Source organism: Eleginops maclovinus, chromosome 12, assembly GCF_036324505.1.
Source record: "Eleginops maclovinus isolate JMC-PN-2008 ecotype Puerto Natales chromosome 12, JC_Emac_rtc_rv5, whole genome shotgun sequence".
Taxonomy (NCBI): Eukaryota; Metazoa; Chordata; class Actinopteri; order Perciformes; family Eleginopidae; genus Eleginops; species Eleginops maclovinus.
In genome coordinates, this window is record NC_086360.1 from 25486159 (window position 1) to 25504460 (window position 18302).

At 39.4% G+C, this 18302-nt stretch overlaps 1 protein-coding gene across 1 annotated transcript; it reads right to left on the bottom strand.

Moving 5' to 3' along the window:
- Positions 1 to 144: 144 nt before the first annotated feature.
- On the bottom strand, positions 145 to 15863 carry cds2 (CDP-diacylglycerol synthase (phosphatidate cytidylyltransferase) 2). Its single transcript, XM_063897627.1, has 13 exons — positions 15635 to 15863; positions 10431 to 10573; positions 9368 to 9464; positions 8831 to 8928; positions 7532 to 7671; positions 6290 to 6348; positions 5095 to 5177; positions 4807 to 4894; positions 4489 to 4557; positions 3925 to 4077; positions 3437 to 3556; positions 3209 to 3312; positions 145 to 2967 (listed from the first exon to the last, which is right to left on the bottom strand). The coding sequence occupies exons 1-13, from the start codon at positions 15695 to 15697 to the stop codon at positions 2832 to 2834; spliced, it is 1353 nt and encodes a 450-aa protein (XP_063753697.1). The 5' UTR covers positions 15698 to 15863; the 3' UTR covers positions 145 to 2831.
- Between the last annotated feature and the right edge of the window lie 2439 nt (positions 15864 to 18302).

Consider the following 18302-nt stretch of genomic DNA (forward strand, 5'->3'; position numbering starts at 1 on the left):
ATGGACGAGTAAATGTACTTATCCGCCTCTGCTGCTTTAGGATATAAATGAGTCAGTAGGTGTCATGAAGTGGACGTGATACTGCTAAATGAGGAATAAGACTGAGAGGGAAGAAACCCGTCACACACACTTTGTTTATACACTTTCTTTTATACTTTAATTTTCTTTAAACTAAGGCAAAGCACATTTCAGCATCAAAGAGTACAAGTTTTTTTCTCTAGACAAAATGTCAACACAAACCATTGCACAGTTTTAAGAATAGTATACTGAAATCATACAGCTTCTTAAGATAAGCACAAAATAAAATGTCCACCAAAAGAAACAGCATGTGAGACGTACATTCCTTAAGAAGAGGGCACTGTGTTGATTAAAAATGGCATAACAGGTGCCATAAAACAAACAACTCTTCTTTAAATAGTGGTATTATTCATGTTTTTTAACTTACTGGAATGTATTCAACAGCAGTAAGAAAGCTTTCTTCAGCATCAGTGTTAAATCTCAGGAGCTGCAGCGCTCTCTAGTGGACGGAGAGAGTAATGGCAGTACAGAGCTGCAGGGAAATTACCTCAAAAGTAGAAATATAACATATCTATAAATGCCGAGACACCAGTCCTAAACATACGTTTTCTGGAGACGATGCAACGCTGCAATGCTTTGATTACAGTTACAGTGGATAAGCCTAAAAAACACTCAACGGCACTGAAGTCACAGCAAGAAAAGAAGACATAAAAATACTTTGCTGCTTTCATACTCCCTCCTATATGGCAATACTTTAAATATACCTCTAACCAAAAATACTGAAATACACAGTTTCTAAACATCTTCTGAAATGTACAATATAGTCACTTTGAAAAGCTTTTTCTCACAGTAAATAATTACTTTAAGAAGATAAGACGTGAAATGAGATGTTCAATTATGAGTGGAACAACATTCAAAAAGGGGGAAAATGTCAAGTTTATACATCAACTATTTCTGAAAACGTTTAGAAATTGATTGCCATAATAAAGCATATGTTGCGTTACAAAATAATTGGGTAATTTGCTTAAAAATATACAGATTTTTCTGAGGACAGAACCCATTAAAAGGATATTTAAATGGCAAACTATTTCCCAAATGATTATGTGAAGCAGTCACGGATAATAGCACAAAGGTAAGCTGTTATTTTATTTTTTAAGAATAGCATTAAGATACTAAACTTCACATTTCTGCTACACTGACTGCTGTATGATTGTTCATATTGCTGTTTCCTTTACAAATAAACACAGAAAAATTTCGCCTGGGTTACATTTACACGTAAGGTACTTGATTTGGTTTTCACTGACGAGGATAAATCACATTTTTTCTGATTGGATGGGAACAAAAGGATGAATGTGCACAGCCATGATGTGATTGGATGATTATGTTGATAGTAAGAGCTTTATCTAACCAGAGTTGGACCCACGTACATTGCATACAGATCTTTGTTCCCAAAATAACCCAGAAACATGTGACCATTCGTTGATGTCCTGTAACAGTTTATAGGCCGCTTTGGAAGTTTTGAGCACATGGCAGAACAGCTTTACCTTTCTTTATCAATATCATCAAAAACTCAAACAGATATTCTAGTTCTTAGTCTTAAAATGCAAGAAAATATGTTGTACATCAGTTGCTTTTTAGTTAAAAATAACCAAGTGTGCTGTCTAAAAGACTTGTAATGCAAAGGCTTCAAGGAAATGTGCTCATTCAAGGGGTGACGCCTAATTTAAACTTCAAATGTCTAAATGCCAGCGAAGCTAACCATGTAGCTCAATAAAATGAAGTAACATAACGCAAGAAATTCCAATTTGTTCGCCCTTTTTACCCTGGGTGTTTCCCCTTAAGAAAACAAAACAAAATAAACTCAGCATTAGAGAATCTTTTATATTTTAACCACCAAATGAAGCAAACATTCGTCACTGGTATAAATATCACATGGTCCTTTCTGTACAACATGTTGAAATGGCTATCAGGACGGACACACACACACACACACACACACACACACACACACACACCCACACACCCACACACCCTAGAGATAAAAACTACGTAACAGAGTTAAAGCCAATTAAACAAAACATGATTGTGTCATCGACAACTTTTCTGCAAATTATTGACCATTATTCTGAAAGGGTGCTGGTGTCAGTCGCCTTCAAATAAAACACTATTCTTGTACGGAGGATTGTATCTGTAACTGATCCTGTCAAACACTTCAGGGTAACTTAACATTCTTCAGAGGGACATTACTGTTGGTTAATAAAGATCAAATTATGTCAATGGCTCTTATGAAATGTTGAATGGCACAAAAAAAAGGAAAAACTCAAATGCACGTGGCGAATGGCAAAGGTGAATTAAGTCTGAATTTAAACAGACACAACATTAAGATATAATAAAACAAATATAAAAACCATCTATGTATAAATATAAACAATCACAACAGAGAAACTTAAAACCTGTGGAGGAGGAGGGGGGGGGGGGGTTACAGTACATTACAGTGAGGGTTGAGAGCAGTGCATTTAGAAAGAAAAACACACATTAATAAGTATATAGAGGATAACCAGGTAGAAATGTCTATCTGAGCAACAGTGTTAATACAAGTCGTCTATAACGGAGAGGCGTGACAGTACAGGAACTCACAAACACTGGACTCTCAAACCAAAGGACGTGGAATGAACAAAAGCTGAAGTTTTTTGTCGTTTTTCTTTTTTTTCTCTGATGTGTTTTTTCGCTCACACAACGAGTGTTCCGGGTCAGCTGGGGGTCCTCGGGGTGCTGCCCTCCTTCCCCACCAGTGGGCCGAGGGGGGAATGGTTCTAGGCGGCGACCTCCTCCAGCGCCGGCAGGAAACCCTTCTCCGTCAGGTGAGCCTTCAGGGAGTTGAAGATGTTGAGCTGCTGGTCGATGCGCAGCGCCAGGAGCTGCTGGATCACCTTGCTGGGGTTCGGGCCCCTGAGAGGAGGGAGAAGATAATTAGAGAGGGGAATTAATACGATAATAACAATCATATTTTAATAAATTGAAGGGTGGTAAATGAATAAATACAAAAATAGGAACATGTTCAATTGGAGGACTCATTTTCTGAGGGTCCAGTCTGGAATTTAAAAAAATTGCCACTAACTTTGACGATGAATTCCTTTAGGTCAATAACGAATATATCAAACATATGAACAAAACATAGCTGTGTGTTTACCTGATGAAGCTGGCAATGTAGACGTTCACAAAGGTGGCCATGAGGTACTGGCAGTCGAATCGGTCCATAATGCCACCGTGACCCGGGATCGTGTTGGCAAAGTCCTGGAAGAACAAACAACAGCACGTGTGATCAGACCGTGCTAGGAGTATAATATACATAGAGCGAAGACAACAGATAGGATGGTTTGAGTGTTTTGAGGTAAACAAACGGGTCAGTAATCTATACTTTGATCTTGAAGGCTCTCTTGAAGCCGCTGGCGAAGAATCCTCCAAAGGGTCCCATGATGGAGGCGAAGGAGGAGAGAGCGATGCTGTGGATCTGGAACGGATACAGACGCACCGTGGTCTGGGGGGACGAGAGAGACGAGTCAGACCAAAACAGAGACCAGCGGTTCAATCAAACTACAGGAGTAATGGATCATTTGACTAAAATCAAACTGACTTCTCCAGGATTTTAGTATCAAATCAAACTCGTCTAAGAATCAAGCTGGGTAATAAACGGGCCCCAGGGCGAAATACACTATTTGGCATTGTCCACCTCAAAATGTTGGAAAGCATGGTGCACAAATATACTCGTCTATAACTCTTGTGGATCCCTCTCATATTTTGGCAAATTGGATTTGAAAAATAATGATGTGAGTTGTGCAGCTGTCATGTGACACAGTGAAGCCGGAGAGATGGCGGACAGAGGGATCGGGTGCAGGTCAGTCTCACCCATCCGGTGAAGGAGGCCAGGACGGCGGGCAGGGAGTAGTCCTGCAGCTGGAAAAGCTCCGATGGCTCGCAGTCCACCTGGAAGCGGTTGGAGTCGTTGTTGAACTCCACCGGGCAGACGAAGTAACGCCAGCCAGACATCACGTAGGAGAGCTGGGGGAGGGGCAAGCTTCAGTTACTGCATAATGCCTCTTACCTTCAAATGATAAACATTGTTTTACTGTCAGATGATGACGGACATAAGTGGAAAAAAGCTGCAACAAGTAGGGATTTTTCAAGAGAGTGTTTTAATCTACAAAGTTTTATTTAGTTTCTGCCAGAAGGTTATACTTTTAGGCTCAGTTTTTCCATCTACCCATTTTAATGAAGCCTGATGAAAAGCTGTAGCGAGTGCCTAGAAGGATCTAATTAAAGTTTGGAGCACAAATGCATCACGGGCAGATATAAAAATAAAGTTCATCTTAGTTAACGAAGTGAGGAAGGGCATATGTGCAGCATTATGCAACTAAACTATCCCGAAATACAAAAACACGTCTGAAATGAAGGATTCTCTGTAGGTCTTACCATGATGCCGAACACAATGGTGGAGAACAATCCACCGATGAATCCCTCCCATGTCTTCTTAGGGGACAGCTGCAGAGGACAGTCAAGGTGTGGATACCAGGTTAATACATCACAATGCACCAAACCATACTGTTAATGTGTCCAAGAATCAGGGCAATACCCAGACCTCCTCAATCTAACGGCATTATATTCAGACTGGAGGAGAACACTCAACGAAATGGAAAGTAATATAAACATCTGGTGAATTTCTATCTGGACATCTAGTGCTTGCATTATTTGGTTTGCTAAAGTTAAGAGGGATAATAATGTACAACCAACCTTGATGAGAGGGGTGCGCCCGAAGAAGAAACCAAACATGTAGGCCATGATGTCGTTACAGATCACACAGGAAATTGGCACAATGAACCTGTGAGAAGAGAAGAGTGAACGTGAATCGTTTCTAAGAGACAGGGTGGAATATTGTAGCAGTGGGTTAACAAGGCACCCCATACGAGTGTTCATTTAAAAACAAACTGTCAATATATACAGTAGAAAGATATGTGGGTTATCAAAAAAGGCAAAACAGAGAGGGATCTACTGAAGGTTTATAAAGAACTTTATATTTACCAGATCATCCCCTCAAACAGGTTGTGAATGATGAGGTGAGACTGGGTCACCACGATCAGCAGAGTCACATGGGTCCAACCAAACTGTGGAGACAGAAACATCATTAGGAAAATATTTTCTAAAATCATCCTTATAGCCTAAACATGATTTGATAAACTGGACTTCATATAATAAATATGAATAATAAAAAACAAATGATTTGATGGTGGTAAAACACCCAAAGATTACTGAGAGCTGTGACTGCACGCTGATGGGATTTAGCTGAAAGAATATTAGCTTGTGGGGGAAGGCAGCGTCTCCTCTTCGACATTAAGAACCAGCTGCACTCCCCACCTGCAGTACAATATTGTAAAAATGTAATCAAATGATAACATTGAGCAATTACGATGTTGGGAACTGCCTGTGCTTTGCAACCCTCAATATTCAAGACATTCATTAATTCTACTGAGTAAGGGTTTTCATTTACAGCAGTGTTTTAGGGCCAATGCAGATTCAAAGATAAATAAATAGGGAGAAAAGAAGGAGGGTAATAAACCAGGAACATTTCCATGATTAAATCGTAAATAAACTTGTATATTCTCTTAGATTTGTAAGATAAATTTACCAGAAAAACAAGAAACCATCTATATATTAAGCCAACCATTTGCAGGGGAACACATCTGAAATTCCCTGAGATCAAATCGGTCAATTTAAACACCAAAAACTAAATTTGCGGGAAAAATAATTCAATGAATCATGTTTTTTATTACTTTTTTATTGCTTCAGTTGCAACGTGTGATGAAACTTTAGAATATCGCAGTTTCTTTCCTGTTAATTTAAACCATTATTCTGAGTTCATTCTCAGACCTCATACACCCTTCCACATCATTTTCTACTTTTTTTTGTTAAACCGACATATGCCCTCAAATGCCGTAATATCCTTCTGTGAACAAAACATGTAAACCTGGATTAAGACCAAAAATCCCAGGATTGATGTGTCTTGTCCGCCAAGTTGATCTGATGTTGTCTGAGATGATTGCTTCCCTTTGATTTAAAAGGGACTGATTTTCCTGGTTGACACAGCTTTAATGACTGTATGCCAGACAAATTTATTAGAGGAATCTCCGGCCCACTCTACATACACTTGAGGGCCCGTATTTCATCTCCCCTCATCAATAACCCAGGAGCCCCGAGGCTGGAGGAAGCAGCCACTCACCATGTAGAACTGCAGGCGGTAGTGCTTCTTCACCAAACTCAGCACAAACATGCAGAAACCTGCAACAACAAATACGGCGTTAAAAACGTGATATAATCTGGTCTGTGAAAGAGAGGGAGATTCATGAAGTCAGAATTATGATGATCTTTGGTCCAACTCATCTAAATTTAGCTTGACCTATTTCAGACAAAGCCCAGATTAATGCGAGAGGAGGTCTGTAGAGCGTTTCAAACTGTGTACAAGACTGAGCTGAGGAAAGGACCTTGCAGATGAGACAAAAAGTGCTTTTACTGGGAGAAAATAAATCAAACCAGTCCCTAAAAAGCTCTTTCAAATAAACACAAAAACTAAAGAATCAAAATAGTTACTTTGTCTTAAAAGATTGCATTTTTCCTGCCCTAATCTGTGTCGAAATGATCATCAAAGCGGTTTGAAAGCGTGTGAAAAAGCCGGCCCATTCAGTGTGGACATAGTTTGCATGAGAGGCAGCTACAATCCAGGTGCTTCCTTCCTCCCCACTTCCTGTTTAGCTGCAGCAGAACTGAATTTCTAACTGAAAACCTGCAGACAGGAAGTGGTTCCCTTCCAGTTTGCACAGAGCCTAAAATAAACCACCTTTAAAGTCATAATGTTCATAAAGGATCTTCTAAATGTTGGTATTCAACTCTGGATACACAGAGGTCATCTGATGAGACAAACCTGAGGGATCCTGATAAAAATATTGTGCTTTATGATACATTTATCTGGCAGATGACAGACTAAACGGTAGCTTTGCTCGTTATATATATGGCATTATACACTGTGGCATATTTAAATGATGGAACTTACCAGTGGAAAGTGATGGTGTGTGTGGCGGGAGTTTAGTCAAAGTGATACAAGTGTTACATGTAACTTCCTCTCTGCTTTGCCAGCACACTTGTACTATACAAGGACACTTACACAAGTGAAAAGAAGACGCTAAAAAAAGAATTCTCCAAGAATAAAATGCATGGACCTGTTTCTGTTATTCACTTGGAGAAAAACGGCAAACTGATCATTGGAGGAGCAGCTTGGGGTCCCTTGCATTTCCTTTCAAAAATGAAGAGTGAATCTGAGGTTGTCTTATCCCACACTGGCTCCTTAACCCCTGTTGAGCCAAGTTAGACAAATCCTACCCATTGGACCTTTGAGTCGTTCCCTCTAACACACCGACATGTCGACGGACGTTATAACAGGCTTTATTTTCACCAGGTTTGGTTGTACCTGTGAGGTAGAGGGCGAAGGAGATAAACCGGTGGTATTTGCTGAGGATGCGAAGCGGCTCCTCTCTTTGCACCAGAGAGAAGAAGTAGTCGGTCACGGTTTCCCCATAGAAGAAGTAGTTGACGCACAGCAGGAAGTACCTGTGGGGTGGTGGAAGACATGTTCAGGCTTTACAACAGCAGCATATCAGACTGTGCATTCAGTATGCCTGCAGAAAAACCAGTGAAGCCATGTGAAGGAACTCACTGACTCACAAAGAAGACGGTTTAGATTTTTCTACTGAAGGCATAGCAAACGTCAGGATTATCTATCAAACTACAATGTACTCCTCTAATGCTAAGATATAAAGATGCACCGATGGAAATGTCATATAAAAGTCAAACCAGCTAAATTCAATGTTTGTTTGTTTGTTTATAAGATTAACAACTGACAGCAAAGACAAACATTTCTGTAACTTTTCTGGAGGAAAATTAAAGGTAATGTTCATAAATCATTCATATAAATTGGATATTACTGTGTTCTGTTTCTGCAGGCCTTTTATTACTTTACATATTGACTAGCTGATGCTTTCATCCAAAGCGACTTACATACACTTCAGTACTGAAGACAACGCCCACCGGAGGGCTAAGTGTCTTGCCCAAGGACACTTCACATGTTGTCAGGAGGTGGGATTGAACTGCTGACCCCCTGGCTCACCTATTAAAGAGGCTCCCCTATTTATTATTGATCAATGTGTCAGTTTAACTACTTATTTATACAAAAATATTCACGAGTCAGTATCTATTTACCCAAAAGTAAAGGCGTGTGTATTATATTTTGATATATTGCAGCGGGAATGGGAATGATTTGCAATATATTATATAAGTGTCTCGTTAAGTCAGTTGTTCCAAATGCTATTAAGTCTTTCCCTCCAAGGTCCTGCCGGTGTTACGAATTGAAAGCTTTCTTTGCTCTCACTGAAAAAATTCTACACCGACGACATGATGCGTGTGCCTGTAAAACAACCATGATGTATTTAAATGATCGGCAGCTTCGATCGATGCATCTCCACTAAGATCACAGCATCGATAATTCACAATCTTTGCCATTTTTACTGATTGGCTTAATAATCTACAACCTAAACCAAATGTAATCGGGTCAGTAAACGAACCTCAGGAAGTCTGCAACAAAATAAAACAAAAACGAGACAACACAATAAGACGGAAGCAGGAGAGAACATATTCATGACACCTCTATAAAATGTGATGTGTGTGTGTGTGTGTGTTGGTGTGTGTGTGTGTGTGTGTGTGTTCGCATCACCAGCTCAGCGTCCTGAACCAGGGCAGGTGGTAGGAGTGGTACACGCTGTAGCCGATGGTGATGATTTCCTGGAAGCACTTTATCTGAACACAGAGGACCTGCACATAGAGCAACAGTGGGGCATCAGAAGTGTGTGTGTGTGTGTGTGTGTGTGTGTGTGTGTGTGTGTGTGTGTGTGTGTGTGTGTGTGAAAATATGTCCTGGTACCCTAGTGACACAAAATGACTGACAGGACTATTTTCAGGGAATCCCCAGATGCAGAAATCCTGCACGCTATTACGAGAGCCTGGATCCTATTAATCCCAGGAGATAACATCTGCTGAATATCAACTGAGCATGAAGAGAAAGTACTGAAGGACCTCTAGCACACTGTACAGCTCATGTGCCTGCAGCTTTTATATCATTATGTAAATAAATTAGACCACAGCTCTAACAGTACATTTCAAACCGTGATTGTACACCTTTTTTGTCAGCACATGTTGAAAGTAACACACTATCTGAAAAGTCACTCAGTAGGTGTCCGAAGTGTGTACTCACGATCATCATAAGCACTATAGGGCCCAGGTAGATGATGAGGAAGAAGAAGGAGATCATGGCTAGTGTGAGGATGCCTCGGACCCACCAGTTCTTCCATCTGAAGGAAACAATCAAAACATATGATTAGGCAGAGGCATCGCAGCGTCTATCAAACTGAAGAAATGGTTAAACACAACAAAAGTATTTTGTTTAGAATACTGAAAAGGAAATGTCTTGTTTAAAAAGGTAGCAGGTGTGGATTAAAAATGCTTGATAGGAAACCTCGAGCTCTCTGTTTATCGTGGAAAGATTACTGAAAAGGGCTACTTGGCACAGAAGCAGGGGCCTTAGGTGTCAGGGGCCCTAAGGCCTTCAATCAAAGACACATTCAAAATCAGGAAACGGCTCAAAATGACCAACAGGTCATAAAAAGATAAGAAAGAAGTATGCATAACAGTGACAAACACACCCAAAAAAACTACAAAAACATAAGAGACTTAGATAAATCTCAAAAGAGACACAAAGCAGCTGCAAAGACATTCAAATGACTACGAAGAGACACAAAAGCACAGAGAGATTTGTACCGATTACAAAAAGGCAAACATCTATATCATTCATCTTCTGTGTCATACTCCTGCTGTATGAAGGAGGATTGGTGGGCCTTCTGTGTGGTTAATGATTTATGAGTGTTAAAACACAGCGTTACAGTGTGTCATACAGGGACACCCTAAATGTAATATTAGTAACGTTTCTGCCAGGAACACAGGGTCGAGCTCAGTGAGTCACATCCAGTGTGTAGTGTGTATGAATCATGACACTTCCACACGTGTGCCGTAAAATCCAGGAAAAAACATGGGTCAGAAGCCCCTCAGAAAGCAATGCAGTGACTCGCTGTATGACCCATAATAGAGGGTAGTTCTTCAGATGAAAACCATTCAAGTCAAATAGCTATTTTTTGATTCTATGCTGGACATTATCACGTCACTGAGCCGGCTCACATCCTTACTTCAAGATCATATTTTATTGTTTCATTAGAAAACAAATCCCAGCAATATGTTTCCCCTTTCACAGTCAGTGTGTGTACCTTGAGGAGAGTCCAGACAGAGCCTTGTTTAAAACCTCAGGGGTGTCATCAGCTGGGACCGGCACCTCGGGGCCGCCTGAATCCACCTTGGACTCGCCATCTGACGCTCCATCTTTCTCCACCTTCAGCTCGCTGTCTGAACCCTGACGAAGAGGAAGAAATAAGACACTTAGTAAAGACATTGGACTGCAGAAACATTTGAATTGTACGATCTCAGATTCCAGTTGAAGTAGCTGCTTCGGAAAAGCTCTTCTTTTTTTATACATGAATGCAACTTTTCACTAAATGTTTATGGTTTTTCTTTCCAAACATAAGACTGGACTTGCATATTTCCAGCACCAGGGCCTGTGCAGCTACAGTATTTACAGTACGTAAGTGTGTAAAGTCAAACGACATACTTCACATGACGAGGGATGACCCTGAGCTAAATCACATGATGAGGTATTTGGATTAAAGTGTATATTTACCCTTTGCAGCACAACCACAAAACTGATACTACAGCATACCCTCCAGCACTTTAGTTCAAACACAGATCAACACCGGGTCACCTGCTGAAACTCTAAAATGTCCTTAAATACATACCTTATTGTTTTACTTAAATAAATGAGTTTAATGAGGAAAACACCGAGTCAGTGTCTCTGTAGAAATAGAGAATAATGCAGCCTACATTGCGTCAATAAACATTAACCTGCAGAGGCAGATAGAGCACTATTTATCGTCCAAATTATACCAAGTCAGCTGTAATCTTATACTGTAGGAATTTGATCAATATGTCTGTCTCTACTAGTCATCCTGATATGGATCCGTATGAACCTTTTAAATGTTGTAACACTATAAAAAAGGGGGGGGGGGAATGCCATGATTGATTAGAAATAGAAGTTAATTCCACTAATGTAGCCAATTATAATTATAAATCGAATCCAAAAGAGCCAAAAATATGAAATACTATTGGAAATCCCCCTGCCAGTAGCAATAAAGAACCCAATAGCAGTAAATTCAGAAATGACTGCAGCAGGGAACACTTGCCATATTATAATATATACCCTCTTTTAATGTCTATGTTCTTACATGCTGCCACTTTGCCCAATTGGTAAATGTAGGCTATAACAATTCTAATTTAATTTAGAAGACTTGACTGGCGTGAACTTGGTAATAATTGTCAAATCATTGCAAAAAAGCGTAGCATTTACATCAATAAAATAATGTTAAATTGATAAAGTCATACAAGTCCAAGATAGGTTGGAACAATACCAACAGGTGAGAAAGAAAGTTTTTATCATGAATGAAATGTAACCTTGTGAAATGTATTTTTAAGGTCCTTCTTGTCAAAGCTGTATTAGTCCTTTAATACCCTATGCATACCTCGCTATCCTCAGCGCATATATATTCCATGCTCTGTGAAATGAAATGTAATCAAACAAAAATGTGTAATTGAACAGCATCTTGATACTATCAGAGTGGAGATACAGTGCAGTTTTAAACAGCAGTGTAGGAGTGTGTGAGTGTGTGTGTGTGTGTGTGTGTGTGTGTGTGTGTGTGCGTGTGGGCGACTAGACACTGCGCCAGATGATCTCCATCCATATTGTTGATTTCTCAAAACAATCTGTTTTAAAAACCCACTGACTTCTGCCTCTCTATGGAAACAGCTATCAAAGGATGGATGTAATCAGACAGATTTCTTGAGGTCAGTTTCTCCTTCCCCCCCACAGACCTCACTGCTGCTGCCGATCAAATTAGGCTCTGAGTTCTCCCTCTCACAGCAGATGGTCGGCCTGCTGTTTTCTGACTCAGTCTGACACTTTAACATCTAGACACCTCTACCTCTCGGCTGCTGGATATCTTCTGTACTAATGATAGACCTGGTTTGCTTTTGGCGTTAAGACAAACTACAGAGGCCAGGCAGGGACATTTCTGGGAACATGTTCCTGTCTAAAATAGGCTTTAAAAAAACATATCACAACAAGGAATGCCAACACAAAAAGTATTTCCATTAATGGTTAATATGGCAATTACTTTCTAGATGAATGAAATAATAATTTGCTCTTTAAAATGTTTTTAAAAAAACAGGGGAAATTGTTCATCTCACTTTCAAAAATCCAAGGTGATGTCCTTAAATGTCTTGAAAAACCCAAAGATATTTACTTCATTATGATGTAAAACAGAGAAAAGCTGGAAACCTCCACATTTAGTTTTAAGAGGCTAAAAACTGACTTTTTAAATTGAGTCTAACTACTTTTACAGTCCTTATAACAACATAGAAAGCTCATAATCAACATATTAATAATTCAAAAAGCAATGTGACATGGATATATATTATAAGGTGACTATACACCTCACTAAAACTAGACATTTATCTCATTATGAAGAGGTTTTTTGGTAGTAATAACATCCTGCCATACTCAGTTTGCTTTTTAGAGAGATGTCACTTAAACAGCTGCAACAGTTAGTGTGTGTCCACCATCGTTAGACTGTCCCTGAGCAAAACACTCATTATTTATCTGGCTGCCAATTCCCTCTGGATCCACTCAGCCAAAATAAAATAAAACTGTACATTTTCCAAGATTTGGAAGATTGAATCCCCTTAAAATCATATGAAACACACTAAATACATCATTCTTCAGACTGATTCCAGAAGCAGGCATAGCGAAACACACTCACACAGACTCATTCTCCGCCTGCTGGTTTCTATGGAAACAATGTCCGTCACTCAGGATGCTCGAGTTAAAAATAGATGCTCTTTTGACACAAACACTCCTCCCCTTCCATGCTTTCTGGTCATCAGCGTCAACACAGAGTGTCTCCAATTCATTAGAAAGAGCTAAATCTGCAGGCTGTGAAAGGATCAGCACAGGTCGTTTTTTAATCTGAGTTTAGGGTTTTATTTTATACAGAATAGTCTCTGTATTTCAGAAATAAAGCATAAAGCAAAAGAGGAGATTGGTGATTCATCTTCTCAGCTGTGGGTTTACAGGCACACATATTTTAGAACAACTGTTTTGAATAGATGGAGAGATCAGAGAGTCATTTTAAAAAGGGACTTCCGGACACTGCACGACTACCACAACCATATGATGCACCACAAAGATATCCAAAGATGTCTCTAACGTTCAAAAGTTTGATCATATTTATGCAAACCATAATAAAATAAACGTACCTAAACTAATGCCATCCTTATTTCATAAGCAGATAAAAAGGTCATTGCAGGGAACTTTTTGTGAGATTGCTTGTCGTTATCCGACTGCTAAACCACATGCCTGAATTTCCATATTCAAATAAGACACTTGTACACAATCCCTGCTCTCAGTTTTTAATCCAGGATGTGGCCTTTACACAGGATATAGCTGGACAGACTGCGCTTTACACTGGTATTGTGTATACACAGCTTCAGATTATCTCACAGATGTATTGAGTCTAGAAATGTGAGCCGCAGATGCCTGCATTTCTAGCTTTACTTTATTAAATAGTGACAACAAAAGGGGTAAGGTACTACAAAACACTGGATGGACTTTGTATTTTGGTAAAAACATAGTTCAAATGTAACAAAACAAGATAAAAATGTTATTTTTTTGTTGATATACCAAAGAAACATGATAGATTAAATCAGGTTTGTGCGTAAACACCTACATTACCCACATATAATCTTTCTACTATTATATTTGGCTTTTCCTAGCTGTTTAATTACTGTATTATTATGTCTTTACTGTTTAATACGATATTATTTCCTCCTGTTGCAGCTCTAACACTGCAAATGCCTGTTTTGTGGAACAATAATTAGACTTTTCTTACCTTCAATAGTAGTGAATTGACCTAGACATCACTTTATCTAATCATGAATGGAATGAACTCATTAGGAGCACAAAGGCAGCTTCTTTAAGTGCTGGGCTGCTTTAAAGCTCAATTCAATCAGAAGAAATACAATTAACCGAACCATTGAGGGCTTTAATAGAACATTACATGTCCCTTATCGGCCTGGGTGTAGCTAATGCCTTGTCTCCCATTTGCATCTGCTTTCAGCTGTTGTGCAATTATCTGTAATCATGTCCTCTTGTTCTGGATTATAGATCCTCACATCCATCACATCACGACCACCACGCCTCTTTGATAGCATTTACTGGAACATGACTTCGACATCTACGTTGTCCAACACACAATAATGCATTTCATTTCCAAACAGTTAGAGTAGAAGAGGAGCGTTTTTAATATCCTGTTACAGACAGCAGGCTGCCAGGAGCAGTTGTTGTTATTGATGTAGCAGCTAAGCTAATGCTACACTAGCATAAAGAAGTCAGTGAGCAATTGCTATTTAGAGTCAGTTAGAGTAAACTGTTGACTTTACCTAATACTGTTGGGGGAAATACATGTATTTAAGATAAAAAAAACCGTCTTCAACAGATTTTTCGCTTAAGGCTATTTCGACCGTTGGCCTGATGTAACGGCTGCTGACAGCAAAACACTCCAAACGTCCATCAAATTGTGAATATTTCGCTCATCATGCAATAAAAACACTGCTTCAAACACAGCTTAACATTGTTTCATATACAGGGAGAACCATTAGACACATCGGTATATAATTGATAAAGAAATACGACTTATTGTTGGTGTAATTTCAATTTGTGCTTTTCTTTTGCCTGTTGTTTTCACCACGACCTACACCCAGGAAGAACGTAAGGAGCGTCAACCAATCAGGTTTAAAATGAGAGTAATTTGGCGGATGATTTGTATACCGCATTTCAGTGGATGCTAACCCCCTTTAAAATCATTCTACTACTTAATCGACTGTGTCCCAACAACAAAAGGACACATTAAATCAATATTTGCACAACTTCCTCTCTAGCTACAGGTCACAAACCACAGGATGGGTCATTCCTAGTATTCGGTGCCATTTAGGTCCCTAAACTATGCTATATTTTACATTTAAAAAGGGCTAATGTTATATGTTAAAGCTTGATTTGACATGTTTAATCCCCCTTTTCCATAAAAAAACAATGTTATAAACCCAGGATATTCAAAAGTCTAAATAATTACTCGGATTTTAGGAGGCCAAACTGCCAAAATCATATTTGTTCAGCTTCCATAACAGATAAACAAAATATAAATACTCTACATTTGTGTCCCTGTTGTATAATCCCATTATTAATAAAAATGCATAACAGTGCGGACAAACCGAAGAGCTATATGGCTAACTAGCATTAGCTTCCCGTTACCTTGTCCTCTGACGGCTGTGTTTGTATCGGTGTTTCGGCTCCACGGTGCCTGAGCTCTGTCATCTTTAGAGGTTTAGTAGCCCCAACGACTAGAGAGAAGCTCCTGTGTCTCAGAGACACTTTATATTCAGACTGACAGATCTCCTGCTGACCGTGTTAGCCTGGTTTTGCAAAGCAACACTTTCCAGTCGATGAAACCAACTCTGTGTCAAGTCCGCATGAAAGAAAGAGCTTCGAAAAGAAGAGAACTTCCGGTTTTCAAAATAAAGTTTCGAATGGTTACATTTAACACTGCTTGCATCACATAGGTCAGGCGTGTCCAACATTTTTCGAAGGTCTCTCTAGAGGTGAGGTAAATTGCCTCATAAATTATGTCAGCAAAATCTATCAAATTTAGATAAATGATGCTTGATACCTGAATATGCTTTAAGAAACATCTCAGCACTCCTAGGGTTTCATTGATTTAGTTGGCAGCTCGTTCATTCAAACAGAAGCCTCAGATTGCTGATAATAAGGGGAAATATGAAGGGTGTATTTCAATGTTGTTATGTAAATAAGTTATTGCGCTTTTTTTTTTTTACCAACTATGATTTATTTCTAACTTTTTTTTACTTTAATTGACTGAATTTATTTAAAAATGTGGTCTTATTAACACATGAATAATACTGTATGATATATTGTGTTTACATATTACGAAGTACATCCTAGGAAAGCACAAGTTTCACATGTTGGCCATATTCCATTATACTTTTAGTATTTGCTGAGGGCCAATTAAAAGTGGGCCGAAATTTGGCCCCGGGCCTGTAGTTTGGACACGCGTGACATAGGTAGAAACATTTTCTTTAACTATCTATAGCTCAATCATTTAATTCATGTTAAGTTTGATTTCATTTATGTTTTAGTGAGGCGAGATATGACAGGTGAAATTAGAAAAGACAGTAAATCTATTGGGTGACATGACAGCATCAACATGATGGGGGAAATAAACAACAAGCAAAGAAGACATAGGGGAAAAATAAAAGAGAAGAATAAACAAGTAAATTAAAATAACATACAAGGAACGTTTTTCCTGTCCTGTCATTCCCTAGTAAGTGATTTAGTTCTCCAAAGCTACTGATACTTATCTGATTGTATGTGCACGTACAGTATACACAGTAACTCTGGCTGTATGAGAAATACACTTTTAATGAAGTCATATATTCACCTAATTGATTTTAATAAGACAAAAAGAAGAACATATGCAGTGAATTTGCAACATAATCTGCTGAGAAAGGCGAGGGGTTTGTAAACGGAAGGAGAACATCATTAGATTGTTTCCTTGGAGATGTAAACTGTCACCGATTTACATTTGATGAGTGATTTGTTTGCATGATGTCGTCGTTAATGCACAATAACATTTATGTACTCATACCTGTGCAAGTTTGCCAAGTAGCAAGTGTGTGCTTTTATTTTTAAGATATAGTTGACTAATGATGTTTTATAATTTGGCTAACTTCTGATGTCATTGGAGGTGTGGGCTATATTCAAGACAAATCATTAACTACAACCATGAAGCCTGTTCATTTATTAATATATAACAGTGGCTCCCTGATGAGGCTCAGACAGGAGAGCCAAATTATACATATTGAATTTTACTATTGCTCTAATACACTATATTTCACCCTCACTGACAATGTAAATATCACTGTACCAGAATCAGAATACCTTTAATAGTCCATCCAGATATGTATTGCATAAAAGTATAGCAGCCAGATATGTATTGCAACATTTATTAACACAACAGGGGGTGTTATAGTCAGTCATGCTATATGTGAGGGGGTCTACCGGGGGCCATGATGGTTATAGAGTCTGACCGCTGCGGGAAGGAAGGACCTGCGGTATCTCTCTGTGAGACACCGCGGGTGCAGCAGCCTGTCGCTGAAGGAGCTGCACAGTGCGGACAGGGTGTCCTGGAGGGGGTGGGACACAATGTCCGGCAGGGAGGACAGCTTGGCAACCATTCTCCTGTCTCCCACCACCTCCACAGTGTCCAGAGGACTCCCCAGCACAGAGCTGGCCTTCCTTATCGGTCTGTTCAGTCGCTTCCTGTCAGCAGCCGAGATGCTGCAGCCCCAGCAGACCACACCATAGAAGATGATGCCCCCACAGAGTCAAAGAAAGTCTGAAGGAGTGCCCCCTGCACCCCAAAAGACCTCCGTCTCCTCAGCAGAAAGAGTCTGCTCTGTCCCTTCTTAGGCTATAACAGTGACCACTGCTTTCTCAACCTCACAATCTATACTTTTTATTCACATTTGTAACATATATTTGTTTACTGTTGTTGATGTTGTTTTGTTTCTTTTATGCCTTCAGTTGTTTTTTCATTTTATGTTGGTAATGTTGTTAAAATAAAGATAGATTCTCTAAAGACCAGATGGTAGAAGTGTTGGATAACTGAGGCACTCCTGCTTGTAAAGCTATCTGTAATTTACACGTTTAACACCAAGTGGCAGCAAAAGCTCACGATAACTGTGTGTGTGTGTGTGTGTGTGTGTGTGTGTGTGTGTGTGTGTGTGTGTGTGTGTGTGTGTGTGTGTGTGTGTGTGTGTGTGTGTGTGTGTGTCAGCTCTCTGGCCTGACAGCAGCCAGCAGTTATAAATACTTAATGCCCTACCGCTGTTGCAGCAGCACT